We start from the raw sequence: 15478 nt of genomic DNA, 5'->3' as shown, positions 1-15478 counted from the left end.
TCACCTCCGGGGCAGGCGGGAATCGAACTCATGCGGAAGTTGCTTTAGCTTCTCAGTGCAGTGCTTTAACCCGCTGCGCCACCAGGGAGGGCCTCTATGTTTAATTTTTAAAAATTCCTCCTTAACACACTTTGCTTGCACAGATCTTGTTTACCAAACCATAATTGCAGGTGTAATGTATAATTTATAAATCATTGTGCAGTGGGAGAGCAATGTAGTTATTAGCTATGAGAGGAGAGAGAGAGAAAATTATACAGAGGAGAAAACATGTGTATGGAGAAAACGTGCCTGAATTCCTGGTACCAGCAAGTAAAAATGCTTTGAGCTTCCTACTAAGGTCATGTCTGTTCTGTTGCAGGAAGCTAGCGGGATGTACAGTTTTCATCACAGGCGCAAGCCGTGGCATTGGCAAAGCTATTGCGTTGAAAGCAGCAAAGGATGGAGCAAATATTGTCATTGCTGCCAAGACCACCCAGGCGCACCCCAAACTTCCAGGCACAATCTATACTGCTGCTGAAGAAAGTGAGTGAGTGTGACACTGCCATTTCCTGAGATGTCCTCACTGGGCTTTCAATATATAGAGAATTTGCTGGAGGGTTGAATTATAGCCATGTGAAAGCTACCTTAGAAATAATTTTATGTAGCTAAAGAAGTATTTTGTTCCCTTAGATTAGTGATTTGGAACTGTTTTATTTCCCCCAGCAATTTTGAGTGGTATGAGACTCCTATAAAAAATCAGGTCTCATGGGAGCAGTAGATCTTGGATGGGAGCAGAAAAAGGGTAAGTGGAGTTGGAGAGGAAAGACTGAGCAGTGGATGATGAGAATGCTTTGCTCTCTCCATGGTCTTTACCCTCTGCACAATTTGCAAGTCATTATTTTAATACTTTCAGTTCATAAGTATTTATGAGCGTTCAAAGCTTTGTGCTAGGCACAGGATTTAAAAATTTGACTCCCTTTGATTTTGCTTGTCTCTTGTTAGTTATGTTAATATCATTGTTGTTATGTTAGGGGAACATATGTGTATGTATTTTTGAGTAAGATGATTTTTTTTAAAAAGACTTATGCATACAGAATTGGGGTACAGGCCAGAGGTGCAGGGGGTGAGAGAATTCACCAGAGACAGAGTGGGGAGCAGCGAGAAGACAGGAGAGGTCTGCCATGTCATGTGGGTCACCTCCCCAGCTGGGGATTGAACTCATGCTGCAGCGGCTGTGCTAGCTTCAGACTACTGTGCTTTAGCCCATTGTGCCACCTGGGAGGGCCCGAGTGAGATGTTTTAAACAATGCTAGCTAGAAATATTTCAGGATTGGGGGTGGATAAATTAAAACAATGACTGGCAAAGTATGACTAATCATTGGAAAAAATAGGGGGATTGATTCATGGTAGTTCATTATTTTATTCTTTATAATTTTTATTTTCCATAATAAAGGCTTTAAAAATTATCTTCCATTTTTTTTTTAAATGGAATTGGATTAGCTACTCTGAAGCTGGGTATGGGCTAGTCTGTGTCCCATAGGCCTCTTATGGTAGGCTGAAGCCACTATTAGTTACAAGACATAATTATTTATATTGACTTTCTGAAAATAGGATATGCTTTTTCTTTTGACTCTCATGAAAATGAAAGATTTGAAATTGGGTGCTTTAATCTTGTTTGTTACTTATCCTTTGTAGTAGAAGCAGCGGGAGGAAAGGCTTTACCATGTGTTGTCGACGTGAGAGATGAGCAACAAATCAGTAACGCAGTGGAGCAAGCAGTGGAGAAATTTGGAGGTAGTGCCCTCATTCTGAAGTGATTTTTTTTTAAGTAATAAAATAGAACAATCTAATAGTATATGGTAATAAAACTTATGTAAATGGTGTCTCTCTCTCAAGATGAAGTGATTCTTAACTAGGGGTAAAATATGACTAACTTTAATGTTTAAGAAATATTCTGAGCCTTTGGCATATAACCAGAAATTAGTTGTTCGCTCACTTAGAAACATAGCTTAAAACCACCTGATGCTGTTTTTTTAATTGTTGAAATTATTTTATTCCACAGCTACTGGTCTGCAGCTGTTCTGGGGATAGCAGTTGTGGCATTCCTCTGTGGGAAAAAAACTGTGACAGGATTTGACACCTCTTTCTTAGCAATACAGAAAGTGGGCATGCCTGTCACAGACAAGATGTATTTTATAGTTTTGTTTGATCAAGGAGATGGTCCACAGCAAAAAGAATTATCATCTGTTAAGTACGTTGGCTTAGGGCAGAAAAATGAAATTAAGTATTTGTGTAAAATAAAATGATTTTAATATAACAAAACCTACCATCCAGTGTAGCTGAGACACTGATGATAACATATCTAACCAAGTAGTTTCCCTAATTCCATCCACTTGCCTCTTCCCAAGTAATGCAACCATTATTTGATGACTTCTTTATGTTTACTGTGAAAGTGCAGTATAATGATTAGTATTCAGATTTCATAGTTTTGATCTTAACTATTTTTGAAAGGATTCCATCTTTCTCCTACACCCCTCCATGTACTCCTTGAATCAGCTGAAATAGTTTACTTCCATCTCTTTACTTTGAATTTTCTGTTCTTAACTTTTTCTCTCCTTCAATGCTCCCTCAGCGCTCTTTTCTTTACCTCTAGCCCTCCTTAAATGTCCCCTTATTTCTTTGGAAATACATTTCTCTCTCCTTTTCATTAAGAAGCAAAAAATTCAAGGGAGAAAAAATTTTCCAATTTTGTTTTGCTACCTGTTCTTGAGAGGGACATCTGAAACACTTCCATCCTCTTGCTAAATTTATAAATTAGCATGGAGTTGTCTCTGTGTTGGAGTCTTTCCTAAGTTTTCCTTTACCAAATGGATTTAGTACCCATTTTAATATTAAGTTCAGATTTTTTTGCTTTTCATTTACCTATTAACTTCTGCATTATTGGCATAACAATATGGAATTAAGAGTGAACTCTAAGGACCTCCCCTGTGGTGCAGGGAGAGAAAGTGCAGCACTATGAAGCTACCAGCAGCCACTGCAGCCTGAGTTCCATCCTTGGCTGACCCACATGGCGCAGCAGACCTCACCCGTCTCACCCACTACTCCATGGCGCAGCAGACCTCGCCCGTCTCACCCACTACTCCCCTCCGCAGTGTATTTTAGTAGATCTGCCTGTTCTGCTCCCCACTCTGTTCTCTGGCCATTTTTGTCCTGACATTTCTCTGTGCTGGAGAACTATTCTGAAGCAAAAGAAGTCAGAAGCTGATGATTTCAAAACTGTGTTCTCGTGTCTGTGCCACGTGGTCCAGCTCCTTGTCTTCTGTTATGTTTGGAGTTTTTTCAAACCTTGAGCAAATTATACTAGTTCATAAACCACAGAAACATTCCTCCCCCGCCATCATTCTCCCCCTTCTGTAGCAGGCATATATATACATGCCTTTTGAGTATCATGCCCAACTGTTGTTCCCTGACCTATTTTAACTTGGCCCATATTATTTTAGGAATTTTGATCTGCCTCTTCATTGGGATACAATCCTTCCTTTTTTTTTTTTTAAAGATTGATTTATTTATGCATACAAGAACCAGGGTGTAGGCTAGAAATGCGAGGGGCGAGAGGATTCACCAGAGACATTAGGGAGCAGAATAGGTGGATCTACTGAAATACACTGCTGAGGGGGCAGCAGGTGGGACAGGAGAGGTCTGCCAGCCTCTGATCGAACTCATGCAGCAGTGGCTGCAAAGAGCTTCATACTGCTGTGCTTTAACCCCTTGTACCACCAGGAAGGACCTGGATATACTTCTTTCTTGGTCATTGACAAGCCAAATTCAGTTTGCCACATCAGTATTTCTTTATTCCTTATTTACTTTCTTTGCTTTTGGAACCATTTGTTTCCTTGGTAACAAAATTGTCACTGGTAATCACACAGTGAGAGAGGGGAAGTCAGCAAAGTATGGAGTGACTCAAGGAGTGTATTGACTGGGTCAGCCTTCAGTGGCTGCCTCCCCCTGATTAGAGGGATGCCTGAGTGGTGGGTCAGTACAGCATCCTGCTTAGACCTGCACTCACCTTGCTTCGCTTCTGCTTGGCTTCTCCTCCTCTGATTATTGTCCATCTTGTCTCTTTGGCCCAAGTAGAGTATCTTATGCAGAGTATCCTTTTGATGATTTGTCTTGGTGATATGGATGAGCAGTTCCTTGCTTTGTGGATTGGGAAGTATATCCTGGATTTAAAAATTCTTCTCTGGGGTCTTTGTTACTTGTGAAAGCAGCCATCATTATTTCCATTCTGGAAAGTTGGTTTTCCCAGGACCTAGAACTCATGTATACACATGGTCTACTTGAGTTTGTTATGCCAGTGCCACAAAAATATAACATATTTGAATTCCAAGTTATTGTGAAGATAGGTTTTAAGAAAATATTAGCAAAGCAAACTATACTAATGAACATGGAAATTGAGGAATGAGGATCTGATCAAATTTTTATGTTCCTATATAGGAAGAAAGAATTCTTATGACTAAAATGATTTATTAAGGGCACATTAACCTTAAGAGATTATCTATGTATTGCAAAAGAGGAGCATAGCAGAGTTAAAGGGATAACAAAAGGTGTTTATTGCAAAATTAATCCTGGCAAAGAAAGTGATATTTTTATTTGATGGTATATTAAGTACCCTTTAAAAAGAATTATAAACACAGAGGAATGTTTGAGATGTTTGAATTTGACCACTTTTATTAACATTATTTAACTAAATTTGTAACTAATATGTTAGACATAGTTATGGACTGGCTAGAATATACAAAAGTGATAGTTGTTCTAGATTTATGTTATTTTTTAATGTGTGTTACCAAAGCAGACTTGATTTATGTTGATGATTTGCCTGAAATTGAAACTCTAAAAAGTTTCAATTTCTGAAACCAGAAAGGATCTCTCATTTAAACAAGATGTATAGAGGGGTAGAGGGACATGTCTCTTTGATGTGTGGCACACTTTGGAAGGAAGGCAAAGAAGAGGGGGAACTTATGGAAGTTGACCTTGGACTCTTGGAAATGAGTGGGGAGGTCCAGGATGTAATGGAATAAGAGCATGGAGGCACCGAGCCCCTGAAGACTAAGCTTCCTTATAGCTTCATGAACTGCTCTGGTCATTGGCCTCTCCACTGTGTGGTAAAAGTCATTTGGGTGCTGTTTTGATCACCTACCAAGTATTGCATTGGTGTATTTGTCAATCATTACTATGTAAAAGAAGTATTTTGAATCAACTTGGGCTCACCTATATGGAGTAAATGTTTTTACTTTCGTTTTTGTTTATTATAAAGTTTAACATTTATTTGCAAACAGGAATTGATATTTTGGTGAATAATGCCAGTGCCATTAGCTTGACCAACACATTGGAAACACCTACAAAGAGAGTGGATTTGATGATGAATGTCAACACCAGAGGCACCTACCTTACGTAAGTTAAAGAGTCGTGGGGAGAGCTTTGTAGTGCTTTTTGAGAACAAATTATAAAACAGATTTGAACCAAGTTGGCACTACAGCTTAAAATCTATTCAGTTCTTCAAAAGTTCTAAATGTGTTCTGGTTAGTACACTGTATTTTAAATAGTCTTATTCAAAGCTCTTTTTCTTTTTAAGGATTTATTTGTGTATATAGAACTAGGGTACAGGCCAGAGGTATAGGGGGTGAGAGGATTCTGAGAAAACAGAACAGGGAGCAGAACAGGCAGACTGACTGAAATATACTGCTGAGGGGAGCAATGGGTGAGACAGGAAAGGTCTGCTGTACAGCTCCCCAGCAGGGATGAACTCCAGCGTGCTAGTTTCACATGCCCTTTGGGCCACCAGGGAGGGCCCTCAGAGCTTCTTTTCTCTGTAAATCTAATAGACTGTAGCTCAAGCATTTAAATATTTGCATGAATAAAAACATATATACATACTAAGTTTTCCAGTTACTTGAACCAATACTAGTCTCTCCTTTTTCTTTTTTAAATATTAAATTATTTTTGCATATAATAACTGGGGTACAGGCCAGAGGTACGTGGGGTGAGAGGCTTCATCAGAGACAAAGTGGGGAACAGAGTAGGTGGATCCCCTGAAATATACTACTGAGGGGAGCAGTGGGTGGCACTGGAGAGGTCTGCTGCACCATGTGGGTCAGCTCCCTGGCTAGGGTTAAACTCTTGCCACAGTGGCTGCTAATAGCTTCATAGTGCTGCGCCACCAGAGAGAGCCCTAGTGTCTCTTCTGAAAATAGTTTGGATTTTTGTTACAGAAATAATAGCAGCTCATTATGGTTCACATTTTATAATAACTGACAAAAGGCTAATGCTTTCTTGGAACATTGGGAGAAATGTAGAATATACAGTGAAAGCAGACATGGCCTTGGGCTGTTCTGGATTGACCAGATGGTGTAGCTTTTTGTCTGTCTGTCCATTGGTTTATCAGTTCGGTTGCCTTCAGGTTCAAGCATTTTTCATTTGGACATAACATCAGATCAACACAGAGCTTGCTCACCCTTATGTGTACATAGAACACCTGGGGTTTGGAGGCAAACTATTTTGAGGAGGGTTCGAATCTTACCCTACCTTTCATGACTTGATATCTCGGAATCTTATTCAGGTAGCTTCACCTCTTGCAGATTCAGTCCTCATTTGTAAAATGAGGATAGTCAAGCTGCCTGTCATAGGAGTGGTCATGAAGGTTAGATGTAAAATTTGGTAAGTTAGTCCTGAAATTTGCCTTCAGGTATGTTTTATTTGGCCTGCAGTACCTTATCCTGACAATGTTAACATTTGTTCTTATTACTGCCATTAAAAGTTTACTCCATTAAAAATTTCAGTAGTGGGCCCTCCCTGGTTTCACAGCGTGTTAAAGCACAGTACTATGAGGCTATCAGCAGCCACTGTAGCATGAGTTCGATCCCCAGTCAGGCAGCTGACCCACATGGTGCAGCAGACCTCCCCTGTCTCACCCACTGCCCCCTTCAGCAGTGTATTTCAGTCCATCTGCCGTTCTGCTCCCCACTCTGTCTCTGTTGAGTCCTCTCACCACCCATTCCTCTGGCCTATATCCCAGTTCTGTATGTGGAAATAAATATATCTTTAAAATTTTTTCACTAGCTGCCTGTATTAAAAAATTGGGAGACTTTTAAAAAAATTAATATTTCTGGTCTTGAAATATTGGGACGTAAACCACATGGAAAGTTACCTGCTATAGCCACATATTGACTGAGTACTGATTGCCTTGTTAGATAGAGCGTGAATTCTCTTATCTTCCAGATGCTGAGGACAGGTTAAGTGAAAACTTGCCATTCAGGCCTCCCTGGTGGCACAAGGGTTAAGGTTTCAGTGCTATCAAACTATATTGGCCAGGGAGCTGACCCTCATGGCACAACAAACCTCTCCTGTCTTAGCCATCGCTCCCCTGAGCAGCGTATTTCTATACATCCACCTTCCGACTTCCCACTCAGCCTCTGGTGAATCCTCTCATTCCCCCCACACCTCTGGCCTACACCCAGTTCTTGTATGCATAAAAAAAAATAAATAAATCTTTAAAAAAAATTTGCCATTCATCCTTGTGCTGTCAATGTTGTTTTTATATGCAAGAGGGAAGTAAAATATTTCTCACATTTAGGTCTATATTGAAGGAAGAGAATGAATCATATGCCAAGAGGGCCATATGTTCAAGTAAAATGAGTGAGAGCTTCTTTGTACATGTGGACCATATTTTTATAAATTCAGTATGAAAGGATGAATGGAAACCATAGTCAAATCAAGCTGTAGTAAGAACTAAGGCAAACATATAGAAAAAAATTATGATAAAATAACGTCACTAGAAAAAAGGGCTCATGTTTCAATAACATTTGTGTTTATTTTCAAATATAATAACTTGTGCTACTATGTTTGCAGTTGTGTATTATATGAAGAAATATTTGGGCATCAGAATCTTTTAAAGTTGATAACTTTCTGGAAGATTTTAGAGTGAATGAAGAAGCTTACTCATAGAGGTATTTAAAAATATAACCCTAGGGCCCTCCCTGGTGCTGCAGGGGGTTAAAGTGCAATACTACGAAGCTGTCAGCAGCCATTGTAGCACAAGTTTGATCCCTGGCCAGGAGGAGACTCACATGGCACAGTAGACCTCTCCTGTCTTACTCACTGTTCCCCTCAGCAATGTATTTCAGTACATCTGCCTTTTCTGCTCCCCACTCTGCCTCTGGTGAATCATCTCACCCCCCGCCTCTGGCTTACACCCCAGCACTTGTATGCATAAATAAATAAATCTTTTAAATATATAACCTTAACTAGGATTATTTTTGCTTATCATGTGGAATTAAGGCTCAGAAGGGCACATTGTATTAAAAACTTAAATAATTTGTAGCAATTTCTATTGTTGATGATGTAAATATTCCACCCACCTAGCTATTTTTACCTATGGTGTCAGGAGAATTTTTATGTGATTTATAAGTTTTTATTTATTTATTTTTTAAAGATAATTTGTTTGTTTATGCATACAGAACTGGGGTACAGGCCAGAAGTGCAGGGGGGGGGGGGAGGATTCACCAGAGACAGAGTGGGGAGCAGAACAGGTGGAGCTACTGAAATATACTGCTGAGAGGAGCAACAGAGTCAGGAGAGGTCTGCTGCGCCATGTCGGTCAACTCCCTGGCCCGGGCATGAACTCATACTGCAGGGGCTGCGATACTTTCTTAGTGCTCATACAACAAGTTTTTAATAAACTTAACTTTTTTAGGCTGAAGGTATACAGTATCTAAGTTTGGTGCTAAGTTTTCAGTGTGATATAGAAAAGCTCATATTGCTGTGAAAATTGCACCTAATTTAGGATTTAGTGATGATTTGATTTAGATTCAGTAATGCTGAGTGAGGGCCAGGTTGTAAAGTGAATGAGGACATGTTTTGTCTAATAGGTCAAAGGAGAAATTTGTGTTTATGATATAAAAGAAATGAACTTTTCCCTTGAAGTATAAAATATGGTTCCTTAGCCTAGACTAGATTGGATTATATCTTGTTAACACCCTGTATGACTCCTCTGCTTTAGTGAGCATGCAGCTGTAACAGTGTTTGCCCATTTCCTTGTCATCCCATAAAAATGGAGATCTTTGGAAAGGAAAAGCAGTGTGTACTGAAACTATTGACATTGATTGTGTTTGGTTTATAAACTTGAAAAGATGTTACAGATTATATATAGGTAGAATGTTGTAATTTGTTAGTTTAAAAAACTGGCTTGAAAGAGCGAATTAGTTCATAGCCCTAGAAGTTACTGAATGTGAAGTAAAACTAAAATAAAGTCATTACATTACTAAAACGTAAAAATATTAACCTAAGCCTTTTGTAAAATAAACTGCCTATCTTATGAACTGTTCTGTTTTGAAAAGAAATGAAAATAAATGTTGTTGTTAAAGGCATACTGTATTGTATATTGGTTTAAATTAAATTTGGGAATGTATTGGGAGATATGTTGTTAAATAAATTACAGTTCCTCATAGTAGGAACCTACCTGCTAAGATGAAATAATTCAACACTTTATACTAATGATAGCAATAGTTTATTTCATGCTTACCATATGCACTCTTCTAAATACCTAATCAATCCTAGATGGTGTTAGGTATTACCACCATTTACAGATGATAAAACTGAGAATTCAAATGTTGTATATTTTGTCCAACATCACACAATGAACGGACAGAAGGAAGGTTTGAACCCAGGTCTGTCCACCGTGAACACACTCATGTTCTTTAAACAGTAATGGCTGAAAAGTATATTAACTGTTTGCTGGAGAGAGGGAAAAGGAGAGAGAATTTGGAGATTGTAGTTGAGGATATTTTCAGTTGGTTTTAAGGCTAATATGTCAAGGATTTGATAGTTTTCATCAAGCAGAGAATTTTCAGGCCATTAAGCAAAGCTTTGCAGGATGAAAATTAGTTGCTTTTCTTTCATTCTAGAAAAAAACAAGACAAACAATAAATCCCTACAAAACAATAAATTAACCAAGTTTAACTCCTCCATAAAAATAGTTTAAAATACAACTTGAAAAAGTAAATTGTTAGAAAGCTGTTAACTTTTCTTTTCCTTTCAGCTCTAAAGCTTGTATTCCTTACTTGAAAAAGAGTAAAGTTGCCCATATCCTCAATCTCAGCCCACCTCTGAACCTAAATCCAGTGTGGTTCAAACAGCATTGTGGTAAGTAGCTTGATGAGGGGATGGCTTGTTTAGTTAATTTGTATTAAATCAGTGTGTGATGTAATCACATTTTGCATATTGTGTTCAATGGTATATTTTATGTGTAGAATCCCAGTAGTAATTAGAAAGTGGATTTTTAATCTCTTATCTGTGATTTTTAAAAATTGAGGTATAATTTATATTCAATACAATGCACAGATCTTAATGGTTCAGTTTGATGAGTTTTGGCAAATATATACTAACATCCAAATCAAGATACAGATTTCAATCATTCCAAAAAACTCTTTTCAGTTCTAGTGGGTGTGTTTTATTATATGCAATTTATTCTTCAATAAAATTGGTTAAAAATTATCCACGAAATACTTTACCTTTACAGATTAACTAATGATTGACTTAAGGTGGATATGCTAAAAGACTTATGTGAAAGTGCTTTAAAATAGTTGTATCAATACTCAGTCCTTATTTTACCATAATTCACTAAAATTTGGAAAGGTTATTTGAATAGGATCATCCTAGAAAGAAAAACTGAAAATTCTCTACTAATTGACTCAGTTAAACAAATTTGCAACCTAGCAATCGTTTCCCTTTAAAGGGTCACCTTATTCATTATGAGGAAAAACATAAACTTAGTCTATGTTAAGTATAAATTAAATCTATATTAAGAAAATATAGATTAATATAACTTCTCCCCCTAACATTAACAGAAATGAAATTTATTAATCTCTTTTCCTTAAGTATTAGGATGGAAATATATTAAACCATTCCTGGTTAGCTACTTCCATAAAAACTGTTCTTTTAATAACAGTCCATTAAAAATTGTTTATTTATATCATTAAAGAATTCTGAAACACTACATTAGGCAGAAACAGTAATAGAAAGAAATTGCTTATTTATACTCACAAATTCATTTGTTCTTGAATTAAATATTTTTGTGGTTTCTTTCAGCCTATACCATTGCCAAGTATGGTATGTCCATGTGTGTGCTTGGAATGGCAGAAGAATTTAAAGGTGAAATTGCAGTCAATGCCTTGTGGCCTAAAACAGGTATGTATTTAAAAAAAAATTAGTTGGCTTCTCATTTGTTGTCCTTGGCAGTCTTGAATTGCTCCGTGGGTGTGTTGGGTGGGGTAGGAATGAATAGACTGTCAAAGATATCCTCATTCTGTCACTTGGGAAACAAGTTGAACTCCTTTTTTTAAAAGATTTTATTTATGCATACAGAACTGGGGTACAGGACAGAGGTGCGGAAGTGTGGGCTGTGGTGAGAGGAATCACCATAGAGAGTGGGGAACAGAACAGGCAGATTGCCTGAGATAAAAGATTTATTTATTTATTATTATTATTTTTTTTTTAGATTTATTTATTTATGCATACAGAACTGGGATACAAGCCAGAAGTACAGGGATGGTGAGAGGATCACCAGAGACAGAGTGGGGAACAGAGCAGGCAGATCAGTGAAGGGAGGGGAGCAGCAGGCGGATCAGGAGAGGTCTGCCACACCAGGTGGGTCACCTCCAGGGCTGGGGATTGAAGTCGGACTGAAGTGGCTGCGGCTAGCTTGCAGTGCTGTGTCCTAACCCGTTACACCACAAGGGAGAGCCCTTAAGATTTATTTTTATTATTTATACGTACAAGAACTGGGGTATAGGCCAAAGGTGTGGGGGCGAGAAGATTCAGCAGGGACAGTTTGGAGCAGAACAGGCAGATCTACTGGAATACACTGATGAGGGGAGCTGTGGGAAAGACAGGTGAGTTGTGCTATGGCATGCGACTCAGCTCCCTCCCTGGCCAGAGATCGAACTAATGCTGCAGTGGCTGGCAATAGCTTCATAGTGCTGTGACTTCAAACCATCAGGAAGGTCACATATACATAAATTATATCATTTATAAACTCTACATTGAGAATAGAATGTTACATGTATGTATTTAGTCTCAGTGTACACCATAAGGAAATAGAGAAAATTTTGCCTTTTATGGGATTGAAAAGATAACTGAACTCTAAAGATGTTAGTTAACAAAGTCTGACCCATCTGTTAGACAGTAGCTAAGTCTGACTTGAAGTAAAGATGTCAAGTGTTTAAATGGACAAGTTACTTAACCCTTTTTTACCCGCATGCTTTCATCTATAAAATGGGAATAATAATAACAGTATCTATTTCATAGAACTGATTCAAATAATGTATGTAAAGTATGCAGTGCCATGACCAGCATGGGTAGAACCTAGTAAGTGTTAGCGGCTATTTTTTTGTTAATAAGATTATCATTTCAAGGATGAAATTATTGATGAGTTAAAAACAGTTATTACCAGTAAAGGAACTTTTATCCTAAGGAAATATGTATGGAAATTGCCCAAGTTATTTATACACTCTGTGTAATTATACTCTGTGTAATCAGCACAAAGGTAAGGACATCTTACCTATTTGTCCCCAGCCTGACTTTTCTCAATAATTTTGTGTTAAATGAGTGAAAAAGAGTGGCTTTTAAGAGTTACTTTTCAATTTGTGTGCTGTATTTTGTTCGTTTTTCTAGTAGATTTGATTTTAAATGATGATTTAATTAAGGTATGGATGGATATAAGTTTAATTGCTAGATATTCTGAAACCTTAAGTACATTTAAACAACTGAACTGTCATTACTTTAATGATAAGCTAAGATATTGGAAAGTAAACAGATAAGTTACTGTTCTCAATTTTGCCAATGTATAATAATTACTGTCAATGGTAGTTTCAAGTTACTTCATTAAAATACTTAAACATTCTTTGGACTTAGAAAGAAAAGGAAAAATACTGGATGGTTTCATTCATAGCAGGAGTATAAAGGACCAGGGGAGAAAATAATAATGATGATGAACAATATACCAGAGACATTTTCCAGGGGTGGAGTGGGAAATGAGATAAAAAATGGTGGGGGGCGGTTAGTGCACTAGACTCTGGTGATGGCACATAGGTGTATTGGTGCCGGGGAGCCCATGGGGATTACAACTGAGATGGAAAAAGGCACAAGATGATGTAAAAATAAACTATTATTAAAAAAATTATGTCAGAAAAAATTTTTTTTGGACTTAAATCAGTGAAAATGATATGTAAACATAACTATCTGTGTAGGGGAATTATAGATAATTTTTAAGTTCTTCCTTCTGTTTCTCTATTTTCTGTTATTTCTACAAAAAATATATTATCTGAACTTTAAAAGGATACCCCCAAATCAAACCAGTACTTGTCATTATTTTAGATTCTGGATATACAGTGATGAACAAGAGAAACAGTGTACTGGCATACTATTCCAGCAGAGGAAAAGGGCAACACACTTTGGAAAGGAACTCCATACTTTAGAGATGGGAAACTGAGGCCAGAGGTGTAGCTGGCTTGCCAGAAATCATGACATTCTTAGTGTAAATACTCAATTAACTTGTAGCTCAGCGCTCTTTATTATGCCTTCCTTGCATTTTTGACTCTCCAAAATAGTAAGCAGATTGTATACATTCTGACAAAGAAGGCTGATTGAATCTTGTGGAGAGAGTCAAGGAAGGAGTTCTGTATCAAGCATTGTACCGCAAAAGGAACAGGTGTTTTCTACTTTTGTGTTTCTAAAACATTTGGCAAATCCTTAAGCTCTCTCGTCCTTGTTTTTAGTCACTGAGAACTAAAGTGATTAGCTGTGCTTGTTTGTTACTGTTACTGTAATATCTGATCTTACTCGGGGATGTGTTTTTTCTCCAGCTATACACACTGCTGCCATGGATATGCTGGGAGGATCTGGTGTTGAAAGCCAATGTAGAAAAGTTGACATCATCGCGGATGCTGCATATTCAATTTTCAAGAAGCCAAAAAGTTTTACTGGCAATTTTATTATTGATGAAAATATCCTAAAAGAAGAAGGAGTAAAAAATTTTGACATCTATGCAATCAAACCAGGTAATGTCTGTAGTTTTTAAAGTAGTAATAATGTTTTCCCATAGTTTCTGCAGTGAACAGATAGCTGTCTTGTGTGTTTGTTTGCTTGGTTTTAAAATTAGTGTGTTCCTTTAAAAGCTGTCCTCCCAATAAAGGGGAAAACTCACTGATAACACTTTAAAGGAGAGAAAGGAAAAATAGGAATTGAGGGATTTTGAAATGACTTGTAGCTACAGACTGTCACATCAGCAATTATTTCCAAATCTTGAAACTGACACTGAGAATTAATTTTTTTTAAAAAAAGATTTATTTATTTATTCATACAGAACTGGGGTACAGGCTAGAGATGCAGAGGATGAGAGGCTTCACCAGAGACAGAGTGGGGGAACAGAACAGGCAGATCAACGAAGTACACTGCTGAGGGGAGCAGCGGGCGGGCCAGGAGAGGTCTGCCTCGCCATGTGGATCTCCCCCGGGACAGGCGGGAATCGAACTCATGCGGAAGTGGCTTAAGCTTCTTAGTGCTGTGCTTTAACCCGCTGCACCACCAGGGAGGGCCTGAGAATTAATTTTTAAGGTTGGTCTTAAAAATCACAGAGTAAAAAGTTGAAGGATATGGTAACAGATGGCAGAGTAGTAAGTGTTTTGCAAAGCCTTTAAAATTTAAGATTATGGACTCTTTCAAATGTTTGTCTCTTATGCACAATCTCTTTGAACAACTTAAGGATAGAGGGTGAAGGTGACTGAGGGGCCTGGCATATGTACAAGAGTGGTCCGTAAAGTTCTCAGAAGGCTCCCATGTTCTAAAACTATTCTTCCTTCCTAAAATTGCAGGTGATGATAGTGCAGTTTTACATTATGTAAAAGGTATAGCATATACAAAATAGTAGACATGATAACCATAAACTGAAGTTATATTTATTTGTACTAAAGCATGTTTTCAGAGTACTCACTAGGCTAAGCATATAGGTGACAGAAACCCAGGTCTGTATTTGTATCATCCCTGTCCATCGCTTCATTTTTCTTTTTTTTCATCGCTTCATTTTAAGGTGAAGTGAGTTAAATAGCTCTTTACCGTTTTACAAGCACTTTTACGTACATTATCTATTTAACCTTCATGGTGTTCCTGTGATGGGAGAGATACTGTTCATTAATTAAGAACGTAGAGTTTGAGAGACGATAAGCCAAGTTCAGATCGCAAGTCTGCTGCTCACTAGCTTGTGACTTTAGGCACCTTACTGTCTCTGAGTCTCCTTTTCCTTTTTGGCAAAATTAAGGGACTAATATTTTCCATACAGAATTTTTGTGGGAACTAAATGTAATAATGTATAAAATGTGCTTGGCACAGTGCCTGGCATGTGGCACAACCACAGTATTCAGTGAGCACTATTTAGGGTCGAAAGACTAAC

The 15478-nt window shown here is 37.9% G+C and overlaps 1 protein-coding gene across 1 annotated transcript in view; it reads left to right on the top strand.

Annotated features, from left to right (window-relative positions):
- The window catches only part of HSDL2 (hydroxysteroid dehydrogenase like 2), a 38488-nt gene that overhangs the window by 8317 nt on the left and 14693 nt on the right, over positions 1-15478 (top strand). The window contains exons 2-7 of the mRNA XM_012721234.1: positions 359-522; positions 1675-1773; positions 5316-5430; positions 10073-10176; positions 11122-11220; positions 13896-14090. Coding sequence (XP_012576688.1) covers positions 359-522; positions 1675-1773; positions 5316-5430; positions 10073-10176; positions 11122-11220; positions 13896-14090 — 776 coding nt within the window. The remainder of the gene's footprint in view (positions 1-358; positions 523-1674; positions 1774-5315; positions 5431-10072; positions 10177-11121; positions 11221-13895; positions 14091-15478) is intronic.

The sequence above is a fragment of the Condylura cristata genome, unplaced genomic scaffold (genome assembly GCF_000260355.1).
Source record: "Condylura cristata isolate star-nosed mole 26May11 unplaced genomic scaffold, ConCri1.0 scaffold00006, whole genome shotgun sequence".
Taxonomy (NCBI): Eukaryota; Metazoa; Chordata; class Mammalia; order Eulipotyphla; family Talpidae; genus Condylura; species Condylura cristata.
The sequence above is the reverse complement of the archived record's forward strand: the minus strand, read 5'-3'. Positions and strand labels throughout refer to the sequence as shown.